The following is a 25399-nucleotide window of genomic DNA, read 5'->3' on the forward strand; positions in this document are numbered from 1 at the left end:
GCGGGGTTGTGAAGTGAGAGGGGGAACGGAATCACGTTTTGACTTGGAAGCTTTTTTCTCCCCCATTTGCTGTGATGAGGCTCTTGCAGCCAGAGAGGGAAAAACTACTCGCTATCTTCCCAGTGCATCATGGCTAAAACTGCACAGGGCTTTCCCGAAAGAGCCTCCCGGCCCCAGCACAGCTCAGGGCTGTGCCTCGCAGTGCTGCTCATCTGGGGCTCAGACTTGGCCACAACATTACAAGGGAAAGCACGTGCAAAAATGCTTCCAGATACAAAGAAGATGGAAAGAAGTTTTTTGCTGCTGTTTTTCCAGTGGTGACAGTCATAATTTTGTTTGGGGATTTTTGTTGTTTTTTTTTAAACACCAATAGATACAATGTTTCCTGAAGAAGCTTATCTCCTGAAATAGTACACATTTCAAACTAGCAAATTAAATTGGAAAAATCAACCATAACTTTGCCTTTGTATGCTATTTGTCTGGCTGACTTTCTTATAACCTTGCTCTAAGACTGTCTATGCTCAAATCTAAATCATATACATTTTTTCAGTTACAAGATTTTTTTCTTGAAATGTAATGAAGGTGTTTGAATTACTACCTATTTTAGTGAAGCTACCCCCCCAAAAAAAGCCTGTTGCTAACTGTAATAATTAAAGTGCACCAGAAAAAAACAATTCATCCACCTGGCAAAAAGGATCAGTATTACACTAAGAGTGAGATACAGGCTCCCAGCCACCGTAAATCAGTGCAGCCTCGATGACTGTACAGCAACTGATATTCTGATCTATTACTGCTGCTTTGCTCATCTCTGCATGTGTTGTCCTCCCCTCCAGCTTTTGTACAGAAAAATACAAAGCACACAGAAACACATTTAGCTTGCTGACATAATGCCCGTATTTAATCTCTTAAAACAAGAATAAAATCAAGAATAAAAATTTCATTTAAGTCATACAGTACATTATATTAATCTTTCAGCAATGACCCAATCTACAGTACTCAAATGCCTGGCATGAAGTCTATTATCTCAGCATTTAACAAGTGTATAACCAGTGACACAGTAAAAGAAGAGCTCACGATACATGGCTAATACAATGAGTTTAGATTTTAAGAGTCCAGCTAGGGTTTGTAGTGTACGGGTCACTTTTAAACACTACTTTAATCAACCTTTTTTGTTCAGTCAATCTGTTTGGGGTTTTTTTTTGTCTGTTATATATGAGTTTTTCCATTATGTACAGGAAGATTTATTTCAAATGAAATTGCACAAGTTAGAATATCTATCTATAGGCATACATAGTCAATCTAACTAAAAATGTAATAAGCAGTAATTACTCAGTCCTGGTTATACATTCCTAAAGGCTTAATAATACAGTTTTAAAAGAAAAAAAAAAGAAAAGAAAAACATGGTTGTAGGGTGGCAACCTCTGCAAGAAGCCTCCTCCCCTCCCCAAATAACCAAGGGTTAGTTTTACTTTCCACATTTGAAATGGGGTCTACAAAGAAGACATCTCAGCTCCTAGGTAATACAAAACATGTGACTGTGCCCTTTCTGAAGTCTGAATGGTTCAATCCAAAATTCAGTGAAGCTCTCATATGAATAATATTGGTAGAATACAGATTGTTAACATAAGTTAGGACAATATGCCCAGATAACATATTTGGATAGCAAAATCGTATGTTTTAGGGGGCCATTATCCAGCAGTTAAAGCAGCTTGAAAGAGGTCAGCACTCCCTGCAGCAGCTGAGGAGGAGGGGCAGGGGTCTGCTCTTCTGTTTCTTAGCCAAAGCTAAAGCTGGATTTTCCCCAACTCCCTTTTACTCCAGTACCTGCCACCTCCTGCTCTCACCCCTTTGGGCAGAGCTCCTTACCACTTTCCGGGAGGGCATCTCCCAACCCGAAGATGGCCCGAGGTGCTGCGGGGAGCTCAGGGGGTGCAAGCCTCCCCTCCTCAACCCCAGGGCAGGGCTTCTCCCGATGCTTGCAGGCAGGCAGAGGTCTATGGCTACTTAACTTCTACCACAGGCACTGGGACTCCCACTGACGTACTGCTGCTCAAGACTTCTTCCTACAAGGTGAGCAGGAGTTCTGCAGTTAGGTGGCTTTCTGGCTTGTGGCCTTAACTACTGCATAAATTTATATGCAGTAACAAATGGAGACACTTCTCCATAGAGTAGGTAGTGTTACCAAACACTAAGAGGTAGAGGGCTACCTCTAAGGTAAAGCTAGTTAAACACAAGGGTAATGGAACATCATCTTTCAGCATTAGCAAAACAAACATAACTAGCTCTAGCACAACTGCTTTGGCTTTTTCAATCTCTCTTTTCTGGTGCCAGGTCCTGCTACAAATGGAAAAGAAACAGAGAGAATCACTTTTCTAGATGAAAAAGCAGCAGAATCGTAGAACTTGAGGATCTGCTTTGTAATTTGCTACTGGCATAAGCAAAACAAAAAAGTCCCATTTATTGTTTTTTTAAAAAAAAAAAAAGAAAAAATCCAGACTATCCAGTGCACCTTCTCTGCACATACACACACACATGCACACACACACCAGTGGACAGCTCCAGAAGAACAGGCATGGGAACCACAAAGCCCAATTTGTGAAGAGACATGGGGAATCTCACATTTCTGTATTTGATTCTCATTCAGCAATGATGTATCGTAAGCAGCAAAGTGATGTATTGTAAGAAATATATGGTCACAGCACACACATACACCCAAATGCAACTATGGATACATTTTTCCCATAATTTTTTGATAGATGCTGTTATTCATTTAGCAGTTTCTTCTTGGCTGTGCTGAAGTTTTTGAAGAGCATCTGCTGCTTCTTTAACCATTATCAGAACATAAGAACCTCAGTGGCAATGAACAATCAATTTAGTTAGTACCACAAACAACAATCTCCACTTAAGATTCTTTATGAACTGTTTTGAAAGTTGAATCCGACTCTGCTCCTTTGGTGCCACTCTATTTTTTAAAATTAACAAACACAGCATATTAATGCAAATTTGATGTTTTCTAAAAATTAGAAATGGTCAGATAATTAGTTCAGCAATACACAAAGTGCATCTATTTGGTTCTTTCCATAGACCACCTTCTTTTGTGAGTTTAAATTCCTTCACAGTTTAAAATATTGTGAAGAAATTATATGTATACTTTATGTATAGAACTATTTATATACATACACATATATACACACAACTCTGTACTTTATATAGTTGTAAACACCCATTACATAACTATTTATATTATATACACATGGCATGAACACACACTCAGTGAAAAGTTGATGTAGGCCAAAATCATTCCATCAGGTTTAATGGAATAACCATGAGTGAGTTAAGAGAGACAGACACACATATATTAGATAAGGGAAAGACCAATTAAATCAGCTCTTCCATTTTCCTATTAACACAGTATTGTTCCCACCCAGCTCCATGTTCCATATACACATACACTGCTATTCTGCACTCTGTTTACTTCAGAGGGCAGTGGTGGTTCTTTTTTCCAAGTGAAAAAGCAGTCAATATTTACTCAGGCTCATTGTAACCTCTTCTGCAGAAGTGCAGCACACCTGGGTTTAGACATCTCGGAGGACGCCGAAAGCTGCGCTGCTGTTAGCTGAAAGCACCTGCTGAAGCATTATTGCATGGTTATGGAACAGCTATCAGTTGTTCACAGCCTGTGAACTCTTTCTCTCCAAGAAGTGGTACAATTGTATAAATACATATTTTAGCATAAAACAGTTTAACACAAGGCAAGTCCAGGTACAAGTGAGACCTAAAGGCCTATGGGTGAACTTTAAAGGCCAAGAGTTCTTCAGAGTGCATGTTGTTTAAGGAACGCAAGTCAGGTAATTTCAAAAGAAGTTTTGTGAAAATAGAGGCTTCATTTGGGTGGTTTTTCATGATTAAGGTCCTTAATGCACGGATTAGTGTTTCTTGAAGTGCCTCCACAGAATTGACATTTTCTATTCCAGACCGATCTAAGGAGAAAAGAACGAGGGGAAGGGGGTGGGAAAAAGGACCAAACATGTAGTTTTCGACATAAAGCTACTGCAAGAATCACTTACTTGGAAAAAAAAAAAAAATCCACCCCCCCAAAACTAGCAGAATAAAAAATTAAAATTGAGCTTCACATTTGGAGGAGGTATGAGGAACTCCCATTCAAGGGAAAAATAAATAAATAAATAAATAAATCACACTCTAACCTGCACTACAGGACCCCTAGGGGTAAAGGGAGCACAAGCCTTGACAAGACTGGGCCCTATCTTTAAGTGTATTTAGCAAGCACTGACAAAATGAAACTTCACAGGAGAATGATGCACCCAAAAATTCCCAACTGAAGAGGAAAAGAAGAATTTCAATATCAAGAAAAATATTATACTCTCACACACTGCAGTTACCCCATGTCTGAACATCTCTATTAAGAAAGCTGTATTAAGCATATACCTGTCTTCCTTAGGTGGTACCTAAGTATCTTAAAAGGATGAATTTTTAAGCAAAATATCTCACCTAATGATCATGTGCAGTAACATTTTTTTTTTAAGCTGTAGTCTCCCTTCTTAAACTCCATGCAAATTCAACAAGGCATGTACATATACAAGTGACTGATGTGAAGAGCAATGTGCTTTGATGTGTACATGTACTTAAGCACTTTGCAGAACTGGGACACAGAATGACAACAGCTCTCTGGAGTAGCACTGAGCCAGTTCCTACAGGCAGGCTGGGAATCCCTTCCTTATGCTGTCAGTGTCAATCTAATCAGACTACTCAGATGAACAGCGTCTAGAAAGTCCTCCTGGACCATTCACTGCAATTCCCTACCTTTAAGGAAAAAGATATTATATTCTTCACTTAAAGATCTGTCCTAAAGCAGTTAATTTTTTTTTGTTCCTGAAGAACGATTGTTCCAGAAAATTTTTGCCCTAACAATCAGGAACTTTGGTTAATGTCAATCTGTATTCATTAACACACGTCACATGTATTTATTCTTCTGTGAACATTGTCCACTAGGTCTGATAGCTATTCTCCTCTGGGTGTTCACGTTCAATCCATCTATGTATCCAGACAGAGAGAACATAAGAATGAGATAGAGAGAAGAGACAGAACAAGAGAACAATGCTCTCAGCCTTTACTTGGCTAAGCTAACTATCCCACTTGCCATCCTCTAAAAATCTTTCAGTTTTATTCTATCCTGAACAAGGCTGACCAGATTTGCATGCAGTATGCAAGATGAGGTCTCTCAAGAACTGTACAGCAACAATGCTACTTCCTTGTCTCTTTTGGAAGAAAAATGCAATCCTAAAAATCTCTTCTGACTGCCTCAGGCAAGTTGTTGTGGCCTCCTCTGTTCAGTAAATCCAAATCTTTCTTCTCTCTCTCACGCTACTTCTGGTTGCTCCCAGTGCCCAGCTGAAATCTTTGCTATTACCATCCCAATAAGGGAGAATAACATATGGCGGGCTTTTTTTAAAATTTTTTTTATATCCTGCAATCACACAGCATCATCCTCAGCTTGGTAAGAGATTATCCTGCCTCTAGACCTGCATGAACTGCATTCTTTCGGCTTTGTTTCCACCTTGCTTCCTCTTTCTTCACACCCCAGTGTCCATGATCCATCTTGCCCTTTCCTCTCCATATTCAACACATCCAGCTAACTGAAACCAGAGGCAAAGTTTTCATTTAGTTTGGGAATGGCACAAAGGTAACTTCACAACACCACCAGAAACACCACTACATCCTCGCTCTATGGTCCTGCTTCTCCTTTCTTTGCCATATGACACAGAAACAAGAGGGTATGCAGAGACTACACATTCTTCACTGCTACCATGCTTATCTTTCAGTCTGCACATTCTGAATATGTTAATGTTAAAATGTTAAAAATCCACATACTTAGGCATTTTAGGACCAATCAAGTCGTGCTTTATGAAACTCTAGAAGTATTTTGTCAAGAAGTTTTGGAAGTTGTGATTGGTCTGCAGTTCAATCACAAAGGAAACTAAGACAGGCAATGCTTATGCCCAAAGCCATGATCTGAAAAACCCTGCTCAGCAGTTGTGAGAAGCCTAAATACCAAACACCTCCTCTTTTTGTCCTGCTGCACAACCCTGACAGTGTGTGTTGTACATGCCAGAACTGTCCACACTACGTAACATCTCTCAGATAAGACCTACTGGGATCCAGCAACAACACGGAACAGAACTTATAGGGTTCTGGTGGCTCAACACACTCTCTAGGCTAAGAGCACGCTTAACACAACAGAGCAGATAGAGCCACTTACATTCAAAACAGGTGGTACTGAGGTTGTGATATTCTTGGGCCCAGCAGCTGAACAAACAAGCAAGAAGTGTGGCTGTAGCCTAGTTATGACATTGCACAAGGAAGGAAGACACCTGGTGGTTCTCAGTCCTTATTTTGAAGGTCCTCTGGTTCTTGTCAACTTTTCTTTCCTTGCCAATTTTATTTTTTAGAATATATAAAGCAGAGTCCGGAAGAGAGACTAGAACTCCAGATTCCTCTCTGCTACTGGAACATTTTCACTAACAGACGACAGTGCTGTACTTTCTTCATGCTGCCATTCCTTCTGGCTTTTGAGTCTTGCCAGCCATGTACCACTCCTCTCATGACCACCGCTTACAAATTTAATAGGCTTCAGCTGCTCCACCCTGTACTATCAAATTTCAGGTAGGCCCTGCACATGGCTACTGGACTGAGTTGTCCTATCTTGTTTACAGAGGCTTCAAGTGCCTACAGCCTCATGCCTGAGGTGCTCTTCCCTGAGGAGGCAGACATGGGTCTAAACCACTCATGCTGAAGAATAATACTGAGGTGAGTGGTCCCAAACACTGGCTTATTGCCTGAGGAACGGGCACCACCAGCATTCCTGCTTGCTACCTTTGGAGAGCTCCATATCCAGCAAGCAGGCATTCTACATCTTTTATTCCAGGCATTATACGCACAGCTAATGTGCTTAATCTGGGCTTTAGATAATACTACAGAAGTAGGTGCTTAATCCTTCTTTGAATTTGGGCCAGGGTGTTCTGTATTTCCAGGGACTGCAACAAGATATGAGACTGATGAAGATGTTAATGGATTGGCAAACATTTAACGGTATGAAGTTATGATGCCCATGAAGAGGGCTCTCTCGCTGACACAGAGAGAGATCAAACTGCTGGATTTAAACTTATGGCTTCTAAATAGCTATCAGGCAGTAAGCTCCATCCTTCCTCAATTTCCTCCCAATCCCTCAAAGGGGAAAAAAAACAGACTTTTCTACTACTAAATGTATTTTTGAATTCCATAAAGTTTTAGGAAAATCCCTTTACCATGTTTTTCCTGAAGACAGTATTAGACAGAACAGACATGTAAGAAATAAATGATAGGCTGCTAGTAGCTTGAAACCTACTAAACTGGACTTAGTCTTGAAACACCAAAATATAATTTTACAGAAATCTTTCGATATAGAGAGACATATTCAAAATTTGGCATAGGTATAAGATAACTTTCTCTCCTTACCAGCAGATACCAGGACAACTGCTGTAAACAAACTCATTTCCTCATCACTAAGTTGCAGGGCATTTAGTTTCTCACTAAATTCAAACATTGAGTTGAGCAGATCACCAGCTCCCATTGAATGCAAGTCATCCACGCTGTACTTCTTTCCACTGAGGAAGGTGACGGTACGTTCCTTTGCATCAAACAAAGATGCAAATCGTACCATTAAAACCTGGTGAAAGGGGAAAAAAAAAGTAATATAGGTGGATTTCTAGAAAATCAAAGAGAAACCAATTTAACATCATTCAAACTGACTTATTACCCACTGTACAAGCATTTTGTATAGAAATGTAAGCATGCTATTGAGCTGTAAAAAACAATGCAAGCTCTGCTCCAGTAGTCTGTGTGGAACAAACAAAAAAAAATAGAGAATGGATGCAGGGGAGGGGCTTTAGCATGTGAAAGGGAGGAAAATGAAAATGTAAGCCTCAGACAGCCTGAGCCATGAAGACAATGCCATTCATAAATATGCCAGTAGGACAACTTGCTTAAGCCACTGGACAGCCAAAGACATAGAGAGCATTAAAAGAAATGTTTTCTTGGCCATGAGCAGCAAATTAAAGGTATTGAACCAGATTCTTGCTTGGTGTAAACTGGAGTAGTTCCACTGAAATAATGCTGATTTACACCACCGGACGATCTGGCCCAGTAAGCATTCTTTGGAAAAGTACCATGCCACATCACTGTTTCCACAGGTATGTTAATGCGGTCTGGTAGAAAGGAGCCACGTGTACGGCCTTCTAAAGGCTAGGGCAGCAGGGCTTCAAACGGCACCTGGTCTGTGGCCACAGCTGGGAATACCCCTTTGGTATAAGCACCTTGGCTGGAGCAGTTGAGATGTGCTGAACTTACCCCGGTAGGCTGAAATTTCTCTTGTGGTTTCTCAGCCGTATTGTGAAATGTTTCCCTGTGGAATGGCTTGTAAAGTTTCATTTGCTCATGTTCAACAACCTTATTTACATTTTTCCAGGTTTAAGTTGCACACAACAGCCTTCTTATTTGGAGAAAATGAACCAACTGGTATTGGCTAAAACGTCAGACTTGCTGTACCCTCTTGGTGTGACAGTCTTCTCTTCTCACTTACCCTACATAACTACATTAATTTAAATGGCATTTACTACAGATGAGAGGAGAAACAGGTTTTCAGCAAAGACTAGTGCCTTTGACAAGCTTAAGGAAGGAGGGTTCAGGAAAAAAAAAAAAAAGAAACGTTTAAGAATTCAAATACCATTCATGCACATTACATGACCTGCTGCTAAATTTAAACAGCCAAATGACATGCAGCAATCTTGATGAACACATGAGCGCTATATATTATTCACTTTTGTTACCTAAGCTATATGTCCTCTGATGACACTGACTACTGTGTGCAGAAAACTAGGCACTAGCGAAGCCCTGAGAATACAACTACATGAGACTGAAAGGGCAGGCAGAGCTGAAGCTGACCTTGTGCATTAGCAGGGACCCACCAGCTACTCCACAACTTTCCAGTTCAAAATGCTAATCCCTTTATAGAACGGAGTTTTAGAAACAAGGAATCACTAACTTGAAATAAGGAGCAGTGTCTTTTGGGCAACCCAATATTAATGCTGGTCTTCAAAACTGAAACCTACGAACCTGCATTGATTTCCACTAGGGCAGGAACTCAGCCTATAGATTTTAATCTTAAAATTCGGATCCAAGAAGGAGTAGCTAAGATGGTAGTTACAGCATGTAATTCTTCCTGTTTCACTTCAAGCCAGGCTCCTATTTGTGCATGCTGAGAAAGCGCCTGATCAATCCTATCATTTCACCACAACAACACAAGCGCCTAAAAATTCCACACAGGCAAGAGCTCACTCACTTCCCCGCTAGCTGCAGCCAAATTATCAAGTTTGTGAGACTGCTGATAAATTGAGTCGCTAGCCCAGTGGATTCAAGGGGCTTATTAGTTCTACCACTACATTTTGGAAGGGGAAAATCAGCTCAAGTCTAGTTGGGTCCCTTAGTTCGGGCTCTGTGCTGCTTCTGTGCTTGACCTCATATAAAGCCACAAAAGTGCTACCACAGTATACTGAGCTTCCCAGTACTCCCAGTTCTGAGGGGATTTTTCAGCTTGCACATGTGTGAATGCATACATATATAGCTATGCCGCTTTGGAAGCCACATTGTCTCCATGCATCTGCCCAGGACTGCTCACTCCCAAACAAGCCCACCGTGCATATGAGCTGCTGGGAAGCACAGTGCCAGGACAGCCACATACTGGGGCCTGAAAGAGCCAATGCAGGCTCAGAGGCAGTAGTTTTACTCAGGCTCTTCTAATAGCATGCAGATGTTTGGGTACCCTAGTTTAGTTACCCAGAAGACAGAAATGACCTTGTAGACACCAGGCTTTGAAAATATTTTTGCCTCTATTGAAATGGTTTCATTAATCCTGTTTTTCTGTTTTTTATTGCTCTGCAGTATTTCTTTTAATTTTTTCTGTTGCTAAGATGCCACACAGGCCTTGAACTACAGGTACCAGTTCACTAACATAAATTATTATTAATGTTTCGCATAAATAAGGGAGTAGGAATAAGCATACAGCCAGACATTATTATTAATTCCCCTGGATATGGAAACCTTTCAATCAGTGGTGCTTCTGACCAGCAAAAAGGCATATGAATGAGGCCTAAGATTCAGGTAAAGAAATGCCAAGACAACATGAAGGTTTGGCTTTAAGTTATGTGAACGGTTCAAGCATGGTTGCCAACCCTCCTTTGAGCACACTGGACAGTGTGACCCTTCGCAGGAGATGGAACCAACATTTTTGTATAATGTGAACAGCAGCTTAATAGGCTGAGGCTCAAGACCTAGGAATACAGCCCTTAGCTACAGAACAGTTTTACGCAAATATTAAAAGGTCAAGAATAAGTAGAACGGTAAAAAATATGTAACAGCAAAATGGAAGGAAGAATGGTAAAAAACAGGAACTGACACACTCAAGGCACCAGATCTAAGTCTCACAGTGTAACTTGCACCTTCCAACCCAACAATTATCCATTTTAGAAGTAGGCTTTATAAATGCAGATAAGAGACCCAACACATTACAAGAGAAATGTCTTCAGTTCAGGTAAATACAAAATCTAGCCTTTGTCTTTAAAAGCATCACCAACCCTGCCTTCCCCCCCAGAAAAAGCACAGTAACTTGAATTCTTGAGACTTCATCTCCTCTGGCCCTCTAAGCTTAAATTTCACATTTGGACACTTGTAAAATGCACATGGCCTCTAACAGATGAGAACAAGTCTTTAAGTAAAGGTCAGCTGGTGAAGGTCACTAATTATAAAACAGCACAGAGCACTGTGGCAGCATTTCCAATTTAACCTCACTAGTTCACATACATGTCATGACTGCAAGTGGGTTAAATTTATCATGAGGCCCTGGTGGGATTAAAGCCTACAGTAACCGCCCGACTATTAGGCTGCAGACGGTTCACAGTATCTACAGAGCTGCAGCAGGACAGTTAGTTATCAGCATTACTGCCCGGGAGATGATGAAGGCTTCACTGATCCCCAGTTACCACCAGATGCACCACTGGTCAGGATGGTACTCTGGCTTTGGCAAGGAGCATGACCGCAGAAGATAGGACATACAGAGCAATAAAACACATTTCTCTAAAGATTGGTAAGTTAGTAGACAGCTTTCTGAAGCTATCCACCCTTCCAGATGCGATCTGCTTCTCTCCAGGCTAAGCAAAGGTAGCTATCAAAATAACAACTGAGATACAAAACAAGAAATTCCTCATTAGTCATTTAATACCACCCAGGCAACAGGGAAGGGTAAAGGGCACTAAGTCTTGTGAGCTAGCCAGGAGAAGGACAGCTCACCAAAATCTGACCAAAAGCACCGGCCACTGTCAGCTAAAGGAAAGCTCAGAGCTGGCATCCATGAACAAGCTGGTGTGGCCTGACATAACCTACTTCTATTTATTTCTGTTCCTAAGAGGGTTGGGATGATGCAGTTTGCAAAGTCCGCAATATACATGCAGTGGTCTCACCTCAAAGGTCCCAGCCTTCAGAAGGTTAACCTGGTCGTGTTGGGAGAGGTCTCGGAAACCTGGGATGCGCTTGGCAAACTCCACCACTTCCTTCACTGCAGGGGTAAAACTCAGGGAAAACTCTTCCCAGACTTCATGGCCAGACTTATTTGGGTCCACATAAGGAGTCTTACTCATTGGACAGACCTAATGTTTTCAAAACATAGACAGAATATAACTCTTAAAAATGTAATTCCAAATACTGACAAATATTTCAAAGAAAAAGGTTTATTCTTGAAGAAAACTTTGGAATACCGACATACAAAGATAATCAATATTCCTCAGTCAATCCCCAAATCAGCTGGATTCTTTTTTTGCTGTTCTTTTGTTTTTGTTTTAAAAGAGGTCCATTACCAGCCAGTTGAAACTGCTGACTTTGGAAACTCCAGCATTACTTGGATTCTCTCAAGTATTTTATTACAAACAATGTGATTCTTCCCTGATCCCACTCCTGCTTGATGTTTGGTTTTCTCTTACCTGCAATCTCACAACTAATTGTGATTTCACAATCAGTTGACTGTAATCTCACAATCTCTACCACATTTATTCTCATAGATCTTTCTTGTTTTGCAGGCATGTCAAGTGTTTCAGTCAAGGTGACAGACGTCAGCACCAGAGCAAGAAACCGAACGTAGGTTTCCTGAGTCACAGGTTTACGCCCTCATTACCAGACCAATCTTCCTTTCCTATGTATTTGCTTTTTTTATATCACAGAAGGAAGACTAAAGATCTGGTATTTCAGTTTTTCTCACAAACAGTCAGAAGAAGACAAAATGCTCTTTACTTTGTACAAACATAAACCATCCTTTTGTAGGAAAAGTCTGACTGTTACAATGGAATCTTGATTGCACGCAAAATCAGACACATCAGTAAAGGCTGTCAGTAAACTCACACTATAAAACCCAACCAACCAGTCAATCAGATACTTTCAGTTCCACTTTCAGTTCCACTTTCTAAAACTTGCTTCTTTTAATGAAGTGTAAACCTTCTAATATTCATTTCACCCATGGTCAGCAAGAACAAGAATTCCTGTAAATATTTCTCTGAAGTACCAGATCGTATATGTAACTCTACATAATGCCAGCAGAGCAAAGAGAAAACAATAAAAGAGATTTCTAATTCCTCAGAGCTACACTCTTTTTGCTGGGCATCCTGGATCCCAGAACTGTCTTGCAATTCATTGCATGGGAAGTCAGCCAGGGAAAAAAAAGTATCTATGTATTTCTGTACCTTTCCCCCTCCACATAACAGTTACTGACTGGGCAGTCAATATGTAGAAATCTCTCGCCTTTCTCTCTCCCCAAAAGGGGAAAGAATGGAATTGCAGACTTCCTGGTTCAGTTACAAACCAGGACATCACTTGTCTGTCTGCGGACAACTTCCAAATTCAAATTATTACCTTGCTGAGGGGAGGAGGACCTTTTTCATAAACTGAAAATCACTGAGCCAAACCAAACAATTTTTCATTTGGGAGTATTTCTGACAGAAGGAAAGGCCTAGGCACATAATGAAAAGCAAGGCAGGCACTAATCACTGCTCTGTCTATGATATTGCAACGGTTCATGCAAACACCATCAAATATACAGTACTTGCCAAAAATAACGAAACTGTTTCAGCACCCTGTTCTGAATCAGACAGCAAGAACCACCTCAGTTTCCCATGCTACAGCTGATTATCCTAACCCCTGGCCTATCTGTCATGAGGGGGAAGACACTTTTCTCACCTATTTGTAATATTTCTAAAGTCTCTTGAGACATCACTACACTCAAGACTAATTCCTATGGAAGAAATTTTCAACTTTTTCAGTCACTAGCTCTTTCCAGAAACACCTTTTCAGGACCAACTTGTAAGCAGTGCTTTTTCAGGCACAGAGAGAACTAGCAAAAAAACTCCAAACAACTCCTTAACATCTGTCTCTGTAATGGATCAGAGCCTAATTAAATTTGCTTACTGCTACTGACTCATTTTATTCAAATCCTGCTGGATTGAATTCTCTGGCAAAACTCTTATTTGTGTCAGGGACGCAGCAGAGGCCCAGAGTGCTCTGTTTGATTCAGTTTTGTTTCCTCATTGCAGACCACATTAAACCTCCCTGCAGCTGCTAGACACAGGTCAAACTGACTGGTTGGGTCTCCACAAGCACAACCACTCCCTGCCCGCTCATATGGGCAGGTTTAACCTCTGCTTCTCAGGAGCACCAAGAATGCCATTGTAATGACTCCACATACTTTCCCTGCAAGGAAGAAAGGTTGAGGATGACTACTATTCGCAATGTTGTGATGTCCAGAGTCTGCAATTAGGGGTCAGAGCCTGCTAGGGACAGACGGCATGGTCCACATATGCAACAGTCAGAAAAACAAAACAATCCAACATCAAAACAAACAAACAACCCTGAAAACACAGAGATTTTTCAGAAGCCTGTGAGAACTGTGAAGAATCCTTACAAATCAGGAGGAAGAAACAAACTCTCAGCTCAAGTACCTCAAAAAGGTCAGGGGCTTGCACTTCTAGAGAGTAGTGCTGGATGGGAACAAGGATGTTATGTTCTCTCATCCCAGGCAGTTACAGTGATAAAGAGAAGGACAATCTATTTTAAGGGGCTTACAGAACCAGTTGCCTGAATAACAGAGGAGCAGCAGGTGCAAGGCAGAGAGGAGGGAACTGCTGGGGGGGGGGGGGGGAGGGGGGCAAGAAAATAGGAAGTAGCTTTGTTAAGAATTCAGTGAGAAACTGCTCTAGTGAAGTTTTCTAGGATACCTAGAGGCACTGAGAGGATTTGTGCAAGTACTACAGAAAAGACACTGAACTTTTCTCAAATGATTTTAGCAGCATACCTCACTCCTGCCTCTGTTCAGATATGAGGATATTCTAGGGGAGAAGGATGCTTACCATGTGGGTCCCATTGAGCCCCTGTTTTATGTGGCCTGTAAGAAAATAAGACTGTCCCCATTTGAAGGAAAAAAATTCTCCCACTCAGCAAGAGAGATTTTAGAAGACACTAGTAAGGCACAGAAACAGACTGACTTAAAATCCTAGCCCTGAGGTTTCTCTCCAGAAATTTTGAATAGTCTTTCAAGGAAAACATAGCACATATGCCTGTGTAGATTATTTTAAAGTGAATCCTTCAAGGGGATTCAGTGAAGAAGGGAATCTATGAACTCCTAACACTGGTTTTGTTTAAAATCAATTCAGTTAAAAAGTTTTCTTCAACCAATGCCCTTTGATGTCTATTAGTCTATTCTCAGTTAGCTAATAGCTGAGCAAAAACTGTTTATGATTTCAAATCCTACACACAACTCAAGCTATTATTCTCCTTCATCACAATCTGTGCTATCAAACTATCCTACTATTTTGAGTTTAAGCAGTTGTGCCAGTTAATTGTATGCAGCTCCACTGACTAAAGGGGCACAGCTGGACCCATTCTTTTATATATATATATATATATATGTATATATATATATATATATATTTATATATACACACATATATACGTATATATACGCACACACACACACCTACCCACACATTTTTTAAACCTGAAATGTTAGAAGAGCACCACTAAACCTTTCACCAAGTCAAATCAAACAATTGACATCACTATACCAGATGCAATCTTCCTCCAGTACTGCAAGAGTAACCAGTATGCTTGTTTGGAGAAAAGACACCTTCTGGGATCCTATCACACATCCGCTGAGTATAAGTGCTGGTGAAGTTCATACAGTGGCCACTTGTGAAACTCATGGTGTGCCCGCTTGGATAATGCATTGTATTTCTCCCTTTGTACTGTGCGCCAAGGTGCTGCTCACTTTCAGGGTACTGAGGGCCACTGAGCCCACTAGGACAGTGCTCACTACTCAAAATATATTGTTCAGTGTTCTTTGAAACTCTCTCCCCACTCTGGGACTGCATCGTCTCCACTGGGTTTTGAGATTGTTCTTGGTTGTACATGAAAGTGTCTTTGTGGGCCCTAGTGACCATACCAATCACTTCTTCCTTAGCAATATCAGAGTTAGGAGGGGGAGAAGGGCTTTTGATGTTTTCTTGCTCTTGCTTGGGCTTGGAGGAAAGGTCTTCTTGAGGTGCCTGATCTTGATGTTCTGTCAGTGTTTCGTTAGGCAAGTGGCTGCTGAACTGACTGTTCATCATGGTTTTCATGGCACTCTGCATTTCAATCAACATCCTTTGTTTTTCACGTTTAGGAATGCGGCCAAATCTAACAGCTACCAAAGTGGAGGAAAAAAAAGAAAAAAAAAAGTCAGTCCTGAAAGTGTTAGCAGCAGACATAGACAAATCAAAATGCAGAAAGCAGCACCAAAAAAGAAAAGAAACAAAACAAAACTACACACAACAGTAATCGTGCCTTCTAACAGAATGCACTAACACTGCTGTCACCAATACTACTAGCAGAGGTATAACCAAAGTCAAGGACCTTCATGAGCATAGAATAGGCATGAGATGCTGTTTACATACAAAGAAAGGTAGCTCTAAAGCACAAACAAGCTCTAAAGCCTTTTTCCCTTTTTTGCTCCAAACTTGGCTACGGATTATATACACAGTTGTGTTAGCTTAAGTGGCAGCATTTAAGACTGGTTCAGTTAAATCAGTACAACTTTATGTGTTGACAATTAGTCGAATTTAAACACAGTTCATACCATATTTGAATGCAAGTCTTACAAGACAGTTCCTCATGGGTGAACTGTATATCTCTCCAAAACAACGAAGAGAATTGATACTGAATGGGACTTATCTTGTCAAGGCAAAGTTACCAGAAAAATTTGCCAAGGACATTTTCTCCTGGCAAGGGGTTGGGCATCATGTGGCGGCAGCACTTTTAACCCTGACCTAGGGAATCTACGACTACTTTTACCATCCTGTCCAACCACAGCCTTGCAGAGGCTTATAACCAGTTTCGACTGATGTAATTATGTTCATGCAGTAGTCCATCATTAACGTAACTAAATCTCCTTCATTAAAGCAGGTGCAACCTTAAGCGCAAACAAGCGCCTAGGGGATGAAATAACTCATATGCATGACAAGAACCCAGAACAATTATGTAAAGTAAGTTTTAAAACTCCACCCACCAAATTAATAACAGCCCAAGATTCCTAGTTCTTGTGAAGTAAAAACCCAGAGAAAATTAAAAAGTGAAACACAGGAAAGAACTGTTTGTGACAGTAAGTTTTAGCAGACTAACACAATATACTTTCAGCATTCCAATAAAAAAAGTCACAAGGAGTGGATTGTCAGAAAGGTGGCTAGAGACTCAGCTGAGCCTTTCCCCCCCTCCTCCACCAAAAGCAAACTAAAAAAAAAAAATGTTATGAAGTTATATCCTTGCTCCATGCAACAAAAAACTCCTTATACCCTAATAGGGTTACTCTAAGGCTATTACAATTGCATCGTAAATTGTACAATTGCACTCCAATTGGCCTCACTCTGCTCCAAAAAGCTGTTCCATTTAGTTAGTCCATTTAGCCTGGGCAGGATTCCCTTTTATTGAAGAAAGAGAGAGAGAGATGAGAGTGGTGGAAGCAGTCTTGTCCCAGGCAGAATACAGCTTAAAATATTAACTCAGTAAAACAAGATTAAGTCTCTTGTTACATCTGTCCCCCTAACATTCCACTGCAGTGCATCCACTGCAGTAATCTGCGAGGATGGGAAGACAGATCTTTGGCGAGTATTATGCTACCAGTTCAGGACAGTCACAGGGCAAGAAGACAAGCTCATCTAAACATACTCTGACAGGGAATCTGTCTCCGATAATACGGTCAACTGCCTTTTCTGTTGTTAAGACCCCTCACAATCTGTTTTGAGGTGGGTAACATTCATTCACTCTCGGACAATCATTGCTCAGCACGGGAACATACCATCTCTTGACATTCCAACAGACAGACATTTTTTGAAACGGCACTGCTGGCATCTGTTCCTATTCATTCTCATTATAGAGCAGTTGTTATTCTTCAGACACTTCTTATATTGGATATTTTGCTGAATGCTTCTTCTGAAAAAGCCCTGTAAACAAAAAACCCACAACTATTACAGTACGTGTCAAATCCTTCTGTCAACATTCACCTCTACAAGTATAAGGAATTTCAGTGTCTTTTAGACAGCTTCAGAGCCATCAAGCCTCAGTGATTGTAAGAACATGCAGGTCCTCATGACTTACTACCCCTCAGCACGTCATCTGTGTATAAAGCAAACTGGTTATGATTTTTAACTATAAAGGTTTTAAGTTGTTGCCTGCATAGTCAGCACTTACAAGCAAAATATCTCCAGTATTAACTTCATCATTGTACTGTCAATTTACAAGATTTGCCCTCAATCTCCTTTGGCATCCACAGCAAAGTTAAAACCCCAAATCAGATCCTTCAATCTCGATACTCTGGCAACAAAACCATCCTTTTGCACCATCTGCCTTTCAAAGGTGTCTCTTTTACATAACCCTTAAGCTGATAAACACCTTCACAGAATACAGTATTTCCAGTGTTTTAATGTCAGAGCATACAAATCTTCTATTATTAATACAGAAACATGCAAGCATCCAGTGTAGTTCTTCCCCAAGGCAATGAAGGATGGCATTGCTTTTCCAAAGGTATTTTGTTCTGTGTCCCATCCCGGGTGACCACTCACACCCACTATCTGCTAATGCATTAACATTCACATGTCTTGCATGATATGGTCCTTACCACCTCTCCAGTTCTTGTTATTCCCCATGCTCTCCAGATCGGGCACGGAGGGAGAAAGGGCAAGAACAGAAGGTACTGTAGAGTTCTGAAAATACTGTTGCATTGCCAAGTGGCATGTCTTTTACATAAAAGTTGTATATTGTTCAAAATGTCTTGAATTTAAGTTTACCAGAAAAGCATACCAATGATTTTTCAGCAGTATCATCCCTTTCCCCTTACTAAGGGAACTAGAGCATTTCACCAGCAGGAAGGTGAGCAGAAATATGGCTCACCTTACAGCCCTCACAGGCATGAACGCCATAATGAAATCCTGAAGCAACATCTCCACAGACTTTGCATAGAAGAACCATGCCATTAAATTCTAGAATCAGAAGAGAAATGTCAACATAGAAAACCAGTGTCAGCTGCAAGAACATGCTTCCAGCTTTTCAATATGACTAAAAGCAAAATACATCAGTTCAACATCCCCACCCCCCTCCCAAAAACAACAAAAAAAACCCAGCACGGAAATGGAAAACATACAAAAACCCTGAACAGTTCAGAAGGTACAAGTTTAAGGCAAGGGGAAAAAAACAAACATAGAACACTCAGCAGAATAGGGAGAGAGCATGTATTCATTGGGCTTTCAATTACCATAGCACTGTGCTCAATAGTAGAAAAAGAAAGTCTGCTTACATTTACATCTTTTTAAAAGGAACATTTAGGTAACTAGGTCAAAGTTTGGGCTCAATCTTTCTTTCCATCAGGAAACGGAAGCCCACATAAAGACTGTGGTTTCCCTAGTCGAGAACATCTTTTCTTAAAAAACAGAAATATTAAAGGACACTCAACTTTATCATGTATTGCAAAGCAAGTCACACACCTCACATATTTACTAACAACTTAGGACTGGTAACTGGGCCGCATCTACGTACATAAAGTCTATCCATTTGAGTGCGTTTCCAGAATGACAGCTGTCCACACTTAAACCTGAAAATACTTTCACTGTCCAGTAAATAAGCTTATGGTTTGAGTTTTTGAAAGGTTACTCCCCATTTTATTTCAGCTTGTCAATAAAAATTCTTGCAAATTCTTAGTACTGGCCTAACATAGGTCCCACTGACGCTGATGGAAATTTTACCAGCAACTTCTGCAGCCCCAAAAACTTTTTAAAACTTTTTCAAAACCTAAAAAAAAAAAAAAAAAAAAAAAAAAAAAGCACAGAACTGAGCCACAAAATTTACAGAGGTAGTACTGAGCTTAACAAAAACAAATCCAAAACAAAAACAAAAACAACCCATTCCACAATCTATTTTGTTTACAGCTGGCTTTACATTCAGGAATTTTTGCCTTGGTAACAAAAACACGTATGTTAACATGCTAACAAATTTAAGAGGAGGTAAAGGGTCTTACTAAGAACTTAGGCTAGAAACACAAAAACATTCATTTGACAGATTTCTAAGGTAGAATGCTTAGATACTAATGTTAACTTTGTAACAATTCAAAATGACAAAACAGTTCTGCTAATAAAAGAATTTAGTCTTCAAAAAAAAAGGACTAATCTAAATTCCAACTGTTTGTTGAAAAACTCAAGCCATATTCAATATGATGCCTGCCCCTCCAAAACTGTTCAAATGTATGTATTTATTGTTAATCTTTTGTGATTACCAAAAAAAAAAAAAAGTATAAAGCAGACATGAACCAAAAAAAAAAAAAGATCAGAAGAACTGGAGCTAGATCCTTAAGTGCATTTTAAAAGGCTATACTATTGTTCCAGCTTACAGTTACTTCATTTTTATATCTAGATTAAGACTTAAAATCAAAAAGATAAAGGTCCCAGCTACAGCAATGCAACTATAATATAAAGTTTTGGAAATTTAATTATTTTATTCCTCTGTGCATGTGTGTGTGTGTGCGTCCACATGCACATATTAAAAACAGAGAAGTTAGATTTTTGAGACGCCTCCATAAATACTCCTGAATGCAATCACTGACCACCAACATTTTTACTTGATGGCATCTTTAAAATCTAGCTCTTTTAACAGAGGGCTTGATATATATATATATATTTTTTAATATATATATATATTTTTCAAATCAGTTTTCACTAGTGAAAATCTGAAGCAAAGAAGAACTGTATTTATGGACTGTTTGAAGCTATTAACAATGGGACCTCCATCTATTAGCGTCAGTATGGCAGTACCATACCATACAATATGTATGGTAATATGTATAAAGCATAAAAAATAAAAAATGAGGCTTGGCTATGTGCCCAGAAAGGAAGCTACACATAAGACCTGGCTGTAACATATGTACAGTTCCAAGCTGTAGGGATGGAAGGGGTAAGACAGAGGTTTCAGGAACTGGCACCAAACATACTTGTGACTCCATTATGGCCCTTTGTCAAACCAGCAACACTTGACTGGTTTGTTTTAATAGTCTCGTCTAGCTGATCATTCTTTGGTGCACCATCAGAGCCCTCACTGCTCCGACTGTTGCAGCTGCTTTCAGAGGAGGAGCTGTTCGGAGAAGATGGTACAGGCGAAGAGGATGACTGGAAACCGCTGTCTGAGCTCTCGCTGTGACATGAGGCTGGGCTAGATGCCGAGCTTGAAGAGCTGATGTAAGCTATCACACCCCCTAAGGCAAGAAAAAAAGGCAGCATGTAGTGACATAACAAGCAGACATACACCACTGCCACGTGAGCCACGCCATGACCCAGCACCACCAGACCCAGCTACCATGTGTTCTTGGATGCACTCCTTTCCATCCCTCCCTCATGCTTGTTTCTCTCCACGAGTTTTCAAAGAATGACCCCATCTGCCCCATCCACTTCTGCTGTCTTATCAGCTTCCTTCAGTTGCAAATAAGATTAAATAAGAGGACAGACTCAAAAGACAGAACAACAAACCATGGTGCTGACAGGATGGGGCAACAGGAACAGTGCAAGGCAAGAGTGGGCTCTGTGTGGCCTGGGAAGGGTCTCAGCAGCAGCGCTCTCAGCAGCCCTTGGTTGGAGTGCATAGGAAAGGCAGAGAAAAGACGGTATCTTAAAGCACTGTGAAGTCAGACTGCAGATAACCTAGGTCAGGGACAGAGCACTGGCAGAGCAAAAGACTCCGTGCAGACTATGAGCTGGAGGGACAGAAAGGATGGGCTAGAAGGGGCTCAGAATGATGCAAAAGGGGAACAGGAGAGGGAAAGTAGCAGCACCGCAGCTTGGTTAGCCTATTAAACACCATTTGTCCTACTGTAAGTCTCTGTAGCATTTTTAACAGCAGTTAAACTCCGACTGTCAGGGCTGCTAACTGCAAGACACTGCAGAACAGAGACTGTCCACAGTCTGACACACTTGAGAACCTTTCAGACAAAACAGCTTTTTGTCCTCCAGCAGCCATGGAGGCAGTTCTGTTTTCTTACAGGCTCCTTTTTCTTGCTTATAAGCAAGAGAAATTATTTTCACTTCACTTGAGTTTCTAAGACTTAATATTTCAAAAGCCACTACAAAAGTGTTTGATATTTCACACAAAAAATACATAACACAAGAAGAGTTAACCAGCAAAGGCTACCCAACTATTTAAAATAAGTTATACCCTGTATCTTCTCTGTTTTACACACATATCACTCTGGAAAATCTCTTCCCAGATGACTCATTTTGGAGCAAGGAATTCCACACATCAGAAAGACTTAAAAACTTGAAAATGACAACACATTGGCTTCCTTTGGAGATAAAAAGCATGGGTGTCAGAATCCTTAACCAACTGATTAAGTTGGTATGGCAGGTCTGGGGCCATAGCCCCTTATATTAATTATAGCTTCCTCACAGATAAAGGCTGTTATTCTGATCTAATAGACAGTGGTGTTATATAACTCCTAGAACAACACTGAAGTATCAGAGCTCGCCAGCAGAAAATGAGAGGGAAAAAAAAAAAACCAACTCGTAAATTTTCTTCCTTTTCAGTCATAATGATCCTCTTAGCACTTCCATAGGAGCTTTACTGAGCTAATTTTGCTCTTTAACATTTCATTCTTTTTCTGCCAAAGAAACCCTCACTGGCACTCTAAAAGCAAACACTGGGCACTCACCCAGTGAAGCCTCTCTGAAGCAGAAGTCAGACCAAGCGGTCATTCGATGGACTACTCTTCACATTCCTGAACACCAGCGCCTACATGCCTCATTACAATAGGTATTCCTGTACAGATTTTTAAGAACACCTCCACACAATGTAACATTCATCCAGGAGCAGGTTTTTAGTACTGCAGGGGTGGGAGAAAGAAGAGTTGCAATGGACACACAGGTCACAGTAACGGTCTGAGAAAAAGACGCTGTCAAAACCCAGTGCCAAATTAAGCAGCAGGGTTGTCAAATGTCACCTGTTTTCAAGATCGAAATACTCCCCGTTTTATGTGCCTCTGTCAGGTATCAGGTCAAAGCTCATAGTTTGCCTGGACTCAGGAAGCAAACGGATTTCTCAGCAAGCACCCTCCTTATCTTTATCAGGTAGAGAAAACACACAAACATATCCCACGAGGCTTACAGGGAAGTCCACGTTTCTCCATGTTGGCACCTTGCCCCGGTATCTTTAAACCCTGTGTGATAAAAGGAGATGTTCTTTTCCCTTAATGAGAGCACATGTCATAGGAGAGAAGGAAAGAACCCTATATATAAAGCACACTCACTCCTTCTCTTTCGAAAACCTTAAGAGCCATCAGATAGCCGAGCTGTTCCTGCACCCCAGGGATCTTGTCAGTCTTGTCTGCGCCATGTTAAATAATTTTATTATTTGTAGGAATTATATTAATAGTTCCCCATGAATCCTTTTTTGATTAAAGGTTGAAATTTGCATTCCAGAAAATTTCTCCTAAGTAGCACAGATCAACAACCATATAAACTGAACTGCAAACACACAACAATCTCCCCCCTCCCATACAACTTTTCTGAAGAAAAAGACCCTGATACTTACAGGTAAGTCAACCCTGGATCTACAAATTTATCAACATTTGTAGAGTGAGTCTAGTGAAGTGTGCTAAAACAAGTGATTATGTTATGATAAACTGTGCAAACACATTTTAACCAGACTTGCAAGGAATTCCAGTTGTTAAAAATTCTATGTACTTAGAGATTCTGTGACACAGGGAGCCGTTACAGGAAGTAGTATAACACATAGCTATTTAATTTCAAGAGAGATTAAAAAATTTAACAACGTAGAGACTCTATGAAAAAAGGTTAATCGATTATTTTTTCCATTTTGCTCCCAATCTGACCATGCTGTTGCAATACTCCTTCCCTCTGCAATCTCATTTACTACCCTCACTGAAGGGAGAAAAAAATAAATTAAATTAAAAAAAAAATCAAGACTATCTAACCTTTTATATTTTCTGCGACTAAATGCCAGGCCAGAATTAGGCGCCACCAAAAGAAGGAAGACATTACCGCAGCGCCAAGGAAACACTCTGCATAAAGCACACTTATTCCAGAACGAAGGCGCGGGGGGGGGGGGGGGGGGGGGGGGGAGGCCGGACGCGTAGCCAAAAACAAGGAGGAAGCGGCTGCCTACCCGCTCGGCTTTCTCTCAAATTACGTTTTATTTGGTTTAAAAATAAAGAAAAGAAAAAAGCCTGCCCTCGGCCACCCGGGGCAGCGGGCACCCCCAGCCCCGTTACACAACGCGGCGGAGCCGCTCCGAGAGCGACCGGCCGTGGGAGCGGAGGCTCCACGGGGAGAAGGGGGGGGACCGCCCCGCCTCCCGCCCCCACGCACCGGGCCCGTCCACGTGAGGGGCGCCCGCGCGGCCCCGCCGCCCGCACAGGGCCGCACCCGTGCGGACCCCGCGCCGCCGCCGCAGCGTCCCCTCCCCCCGCGCCAACAGCCACCGCCCCTCCGCCAACGGCCGCCGCACGCCGGGGGCGGGGCCGGGCGCCGAGCCCCCCCCGGGGGGGCGGGGCTCGGGCGCCGCAAGGCCGGGCGCCGCGGGGGGCGTGGCCAGCGGCGCCGCAGCGGCGCGGCCCCACGTGTCCCCGGCGCGCCCCTCCGCCGCCACCCCGAATGTAGGTCACCAAAACAGCAGGCTCCTGCCGGCCTCACGTGTCCGCGCCGCCAGCCGCCCCGCGCGGCCGCCCCGGCCCGATTATGCAATGCGCGCGTCACCGCACCGCGCGGCCAATGAGCGGGCACGCAGCGCGGAACGTAAACACAAGGCGCACATGGCTCGGCGAGCGGGTCCATGTGAGGCCGGGCACGCACCCGCCGCAGGACCCGCGCCGCGCGGGGGGGGGGGGGGCAGGGCGGGGGCGCGCGCTGTCGCGCAGCCCCCGCGCGGGGCCGCGGAGCGGGGCGGGGGGGGCAGCGGCGGCGCCCACCGCGCCCCTCCACAGCGCGCCGCGCCCGCGGGGACCCGCGGCTCCGTCCTGCGGCGCTCCCGCGGGCGCCCCCGCTTACCCGCGCTGACTTCCATGGCGGCGGTGTCCCCCGCGGAGGTTCCGCCGGGCGCGGCTCGGCTGCCGGCGCGCTCGCTGCGGCCCCGCCGCAGCCCTACATGTGCCGCGGCGGCGCGGCGCTGCGCGGGTTCGGCAGGGCAGGAGGCGGCTGCGCTGGCGGCGCGGAGAGCCGCGGCTGCCGTCCCCGCCGCGGCGCCCTCCCTTTGCAACAAAAGCGATCCGGGGCCGCGCAGAGTGCGGCACCGCCGAGCGAGCGAGCGAGCGACCGCCCCCCGCGCCGCCCCGCGCCGCGCCGCCCCGCCCGCTCACCCAGTGACACACTTTCCCGCCGCCCGCGCCGCCTCACGTGCGCCGCGCGCGTGCCGCCCGCGCGTCACGCGTGGGCGCCGTTGGGGGGGGGGATAGGGAAGGGGAGGGGGGCGCGCGGCGGGACAGCGCTCGGGCGCGCGGCCCGCGCGAGCAGTCTGCCCGTCACGGCCCCGCGTGGGCACGGTCCCGCGTGGGCCTCGCCGCGGGTTGGGGGGCAGCGCTCAGCTCTACCTTCCGTCCCTTCACAAGGGGCTCGTGAGCGCGGACGGGCCGAGTCCGCCTGCGTGGGCATGCGGCCCCCGCCGGGTGCCTGTGGGTGGGCAGAGAGGGGGGAGCGCACGGGCAGGGAGGAGGGGGACGGAGCCCCCCGCGCGGGCCACC

The 25399-nt window shown here is 43.0% G+C and overlaps 1 protein-coding gene across 3 annotated transcripts; it reads right to left on the bottom strand.

The window, feature by feature from the left end:
* Positions 1-870: 870 nt before the first annotated feature.
* On the bottom strand, positions 871-25003 carry NR1D2 (nuclear receptor subfamily 1 group D member 2). Of its 3 annotated transcripts, none has more exons than XM_064506196.1 (8): positions 24711-25001; positions 20651-20911; positions 18565-18653; positions 17474-17618; positions 15210-15826; positions 11568-11753; positions 7513-7723; positions 871-3980 (listed from the first exon to the last, which is right to left on the bottom strand). In XM_064506196.1, the coding sequence occupies exons 1-8, from the start codon at positions 24724-24726 to the stop codon at positions 3784-3786; spliced, it is 1722 nt and encodes a 573-aa protein (XP_064362266.1). In that variant the 5' UTR covers positions 24727-25001; the 3' UTR covers positions 871-3783. The 3 variants fall into 3 exon arrangements, with proteins under 3 accessions (XP_064362266.1, XP_025956960.1, XP_064362267.1); XM_026101175.2 differs by lacking the exon at positions 24711-25001 and adding an exon at positions 22358-22840; XM_064506197.1 differs by lacking the exons at positions 871-3980; positions 7513-7723 and adding exons at positions 8263-8644; positions 22358-22861 and having other exon boundaries at positions 24711-25003.
* Between the last annotated feature and the right edge of the window lie 396 nt (positions 25004-25399).

Source organism: Dromaius novaehollandiae, chromosome 2, assembly GCF_036370855.1.
Source record: "Dromaius novaehollandiae isolate bDroNov1 chromosome 2, bDroNov1.hap1, whole genome shotgun sequence".
NCBI lineage: Eukaryota > Metazoa > Chordata > Aves > Casuariiformes > Dromaiidae > Dromaius > Dromaius novaehollandiae.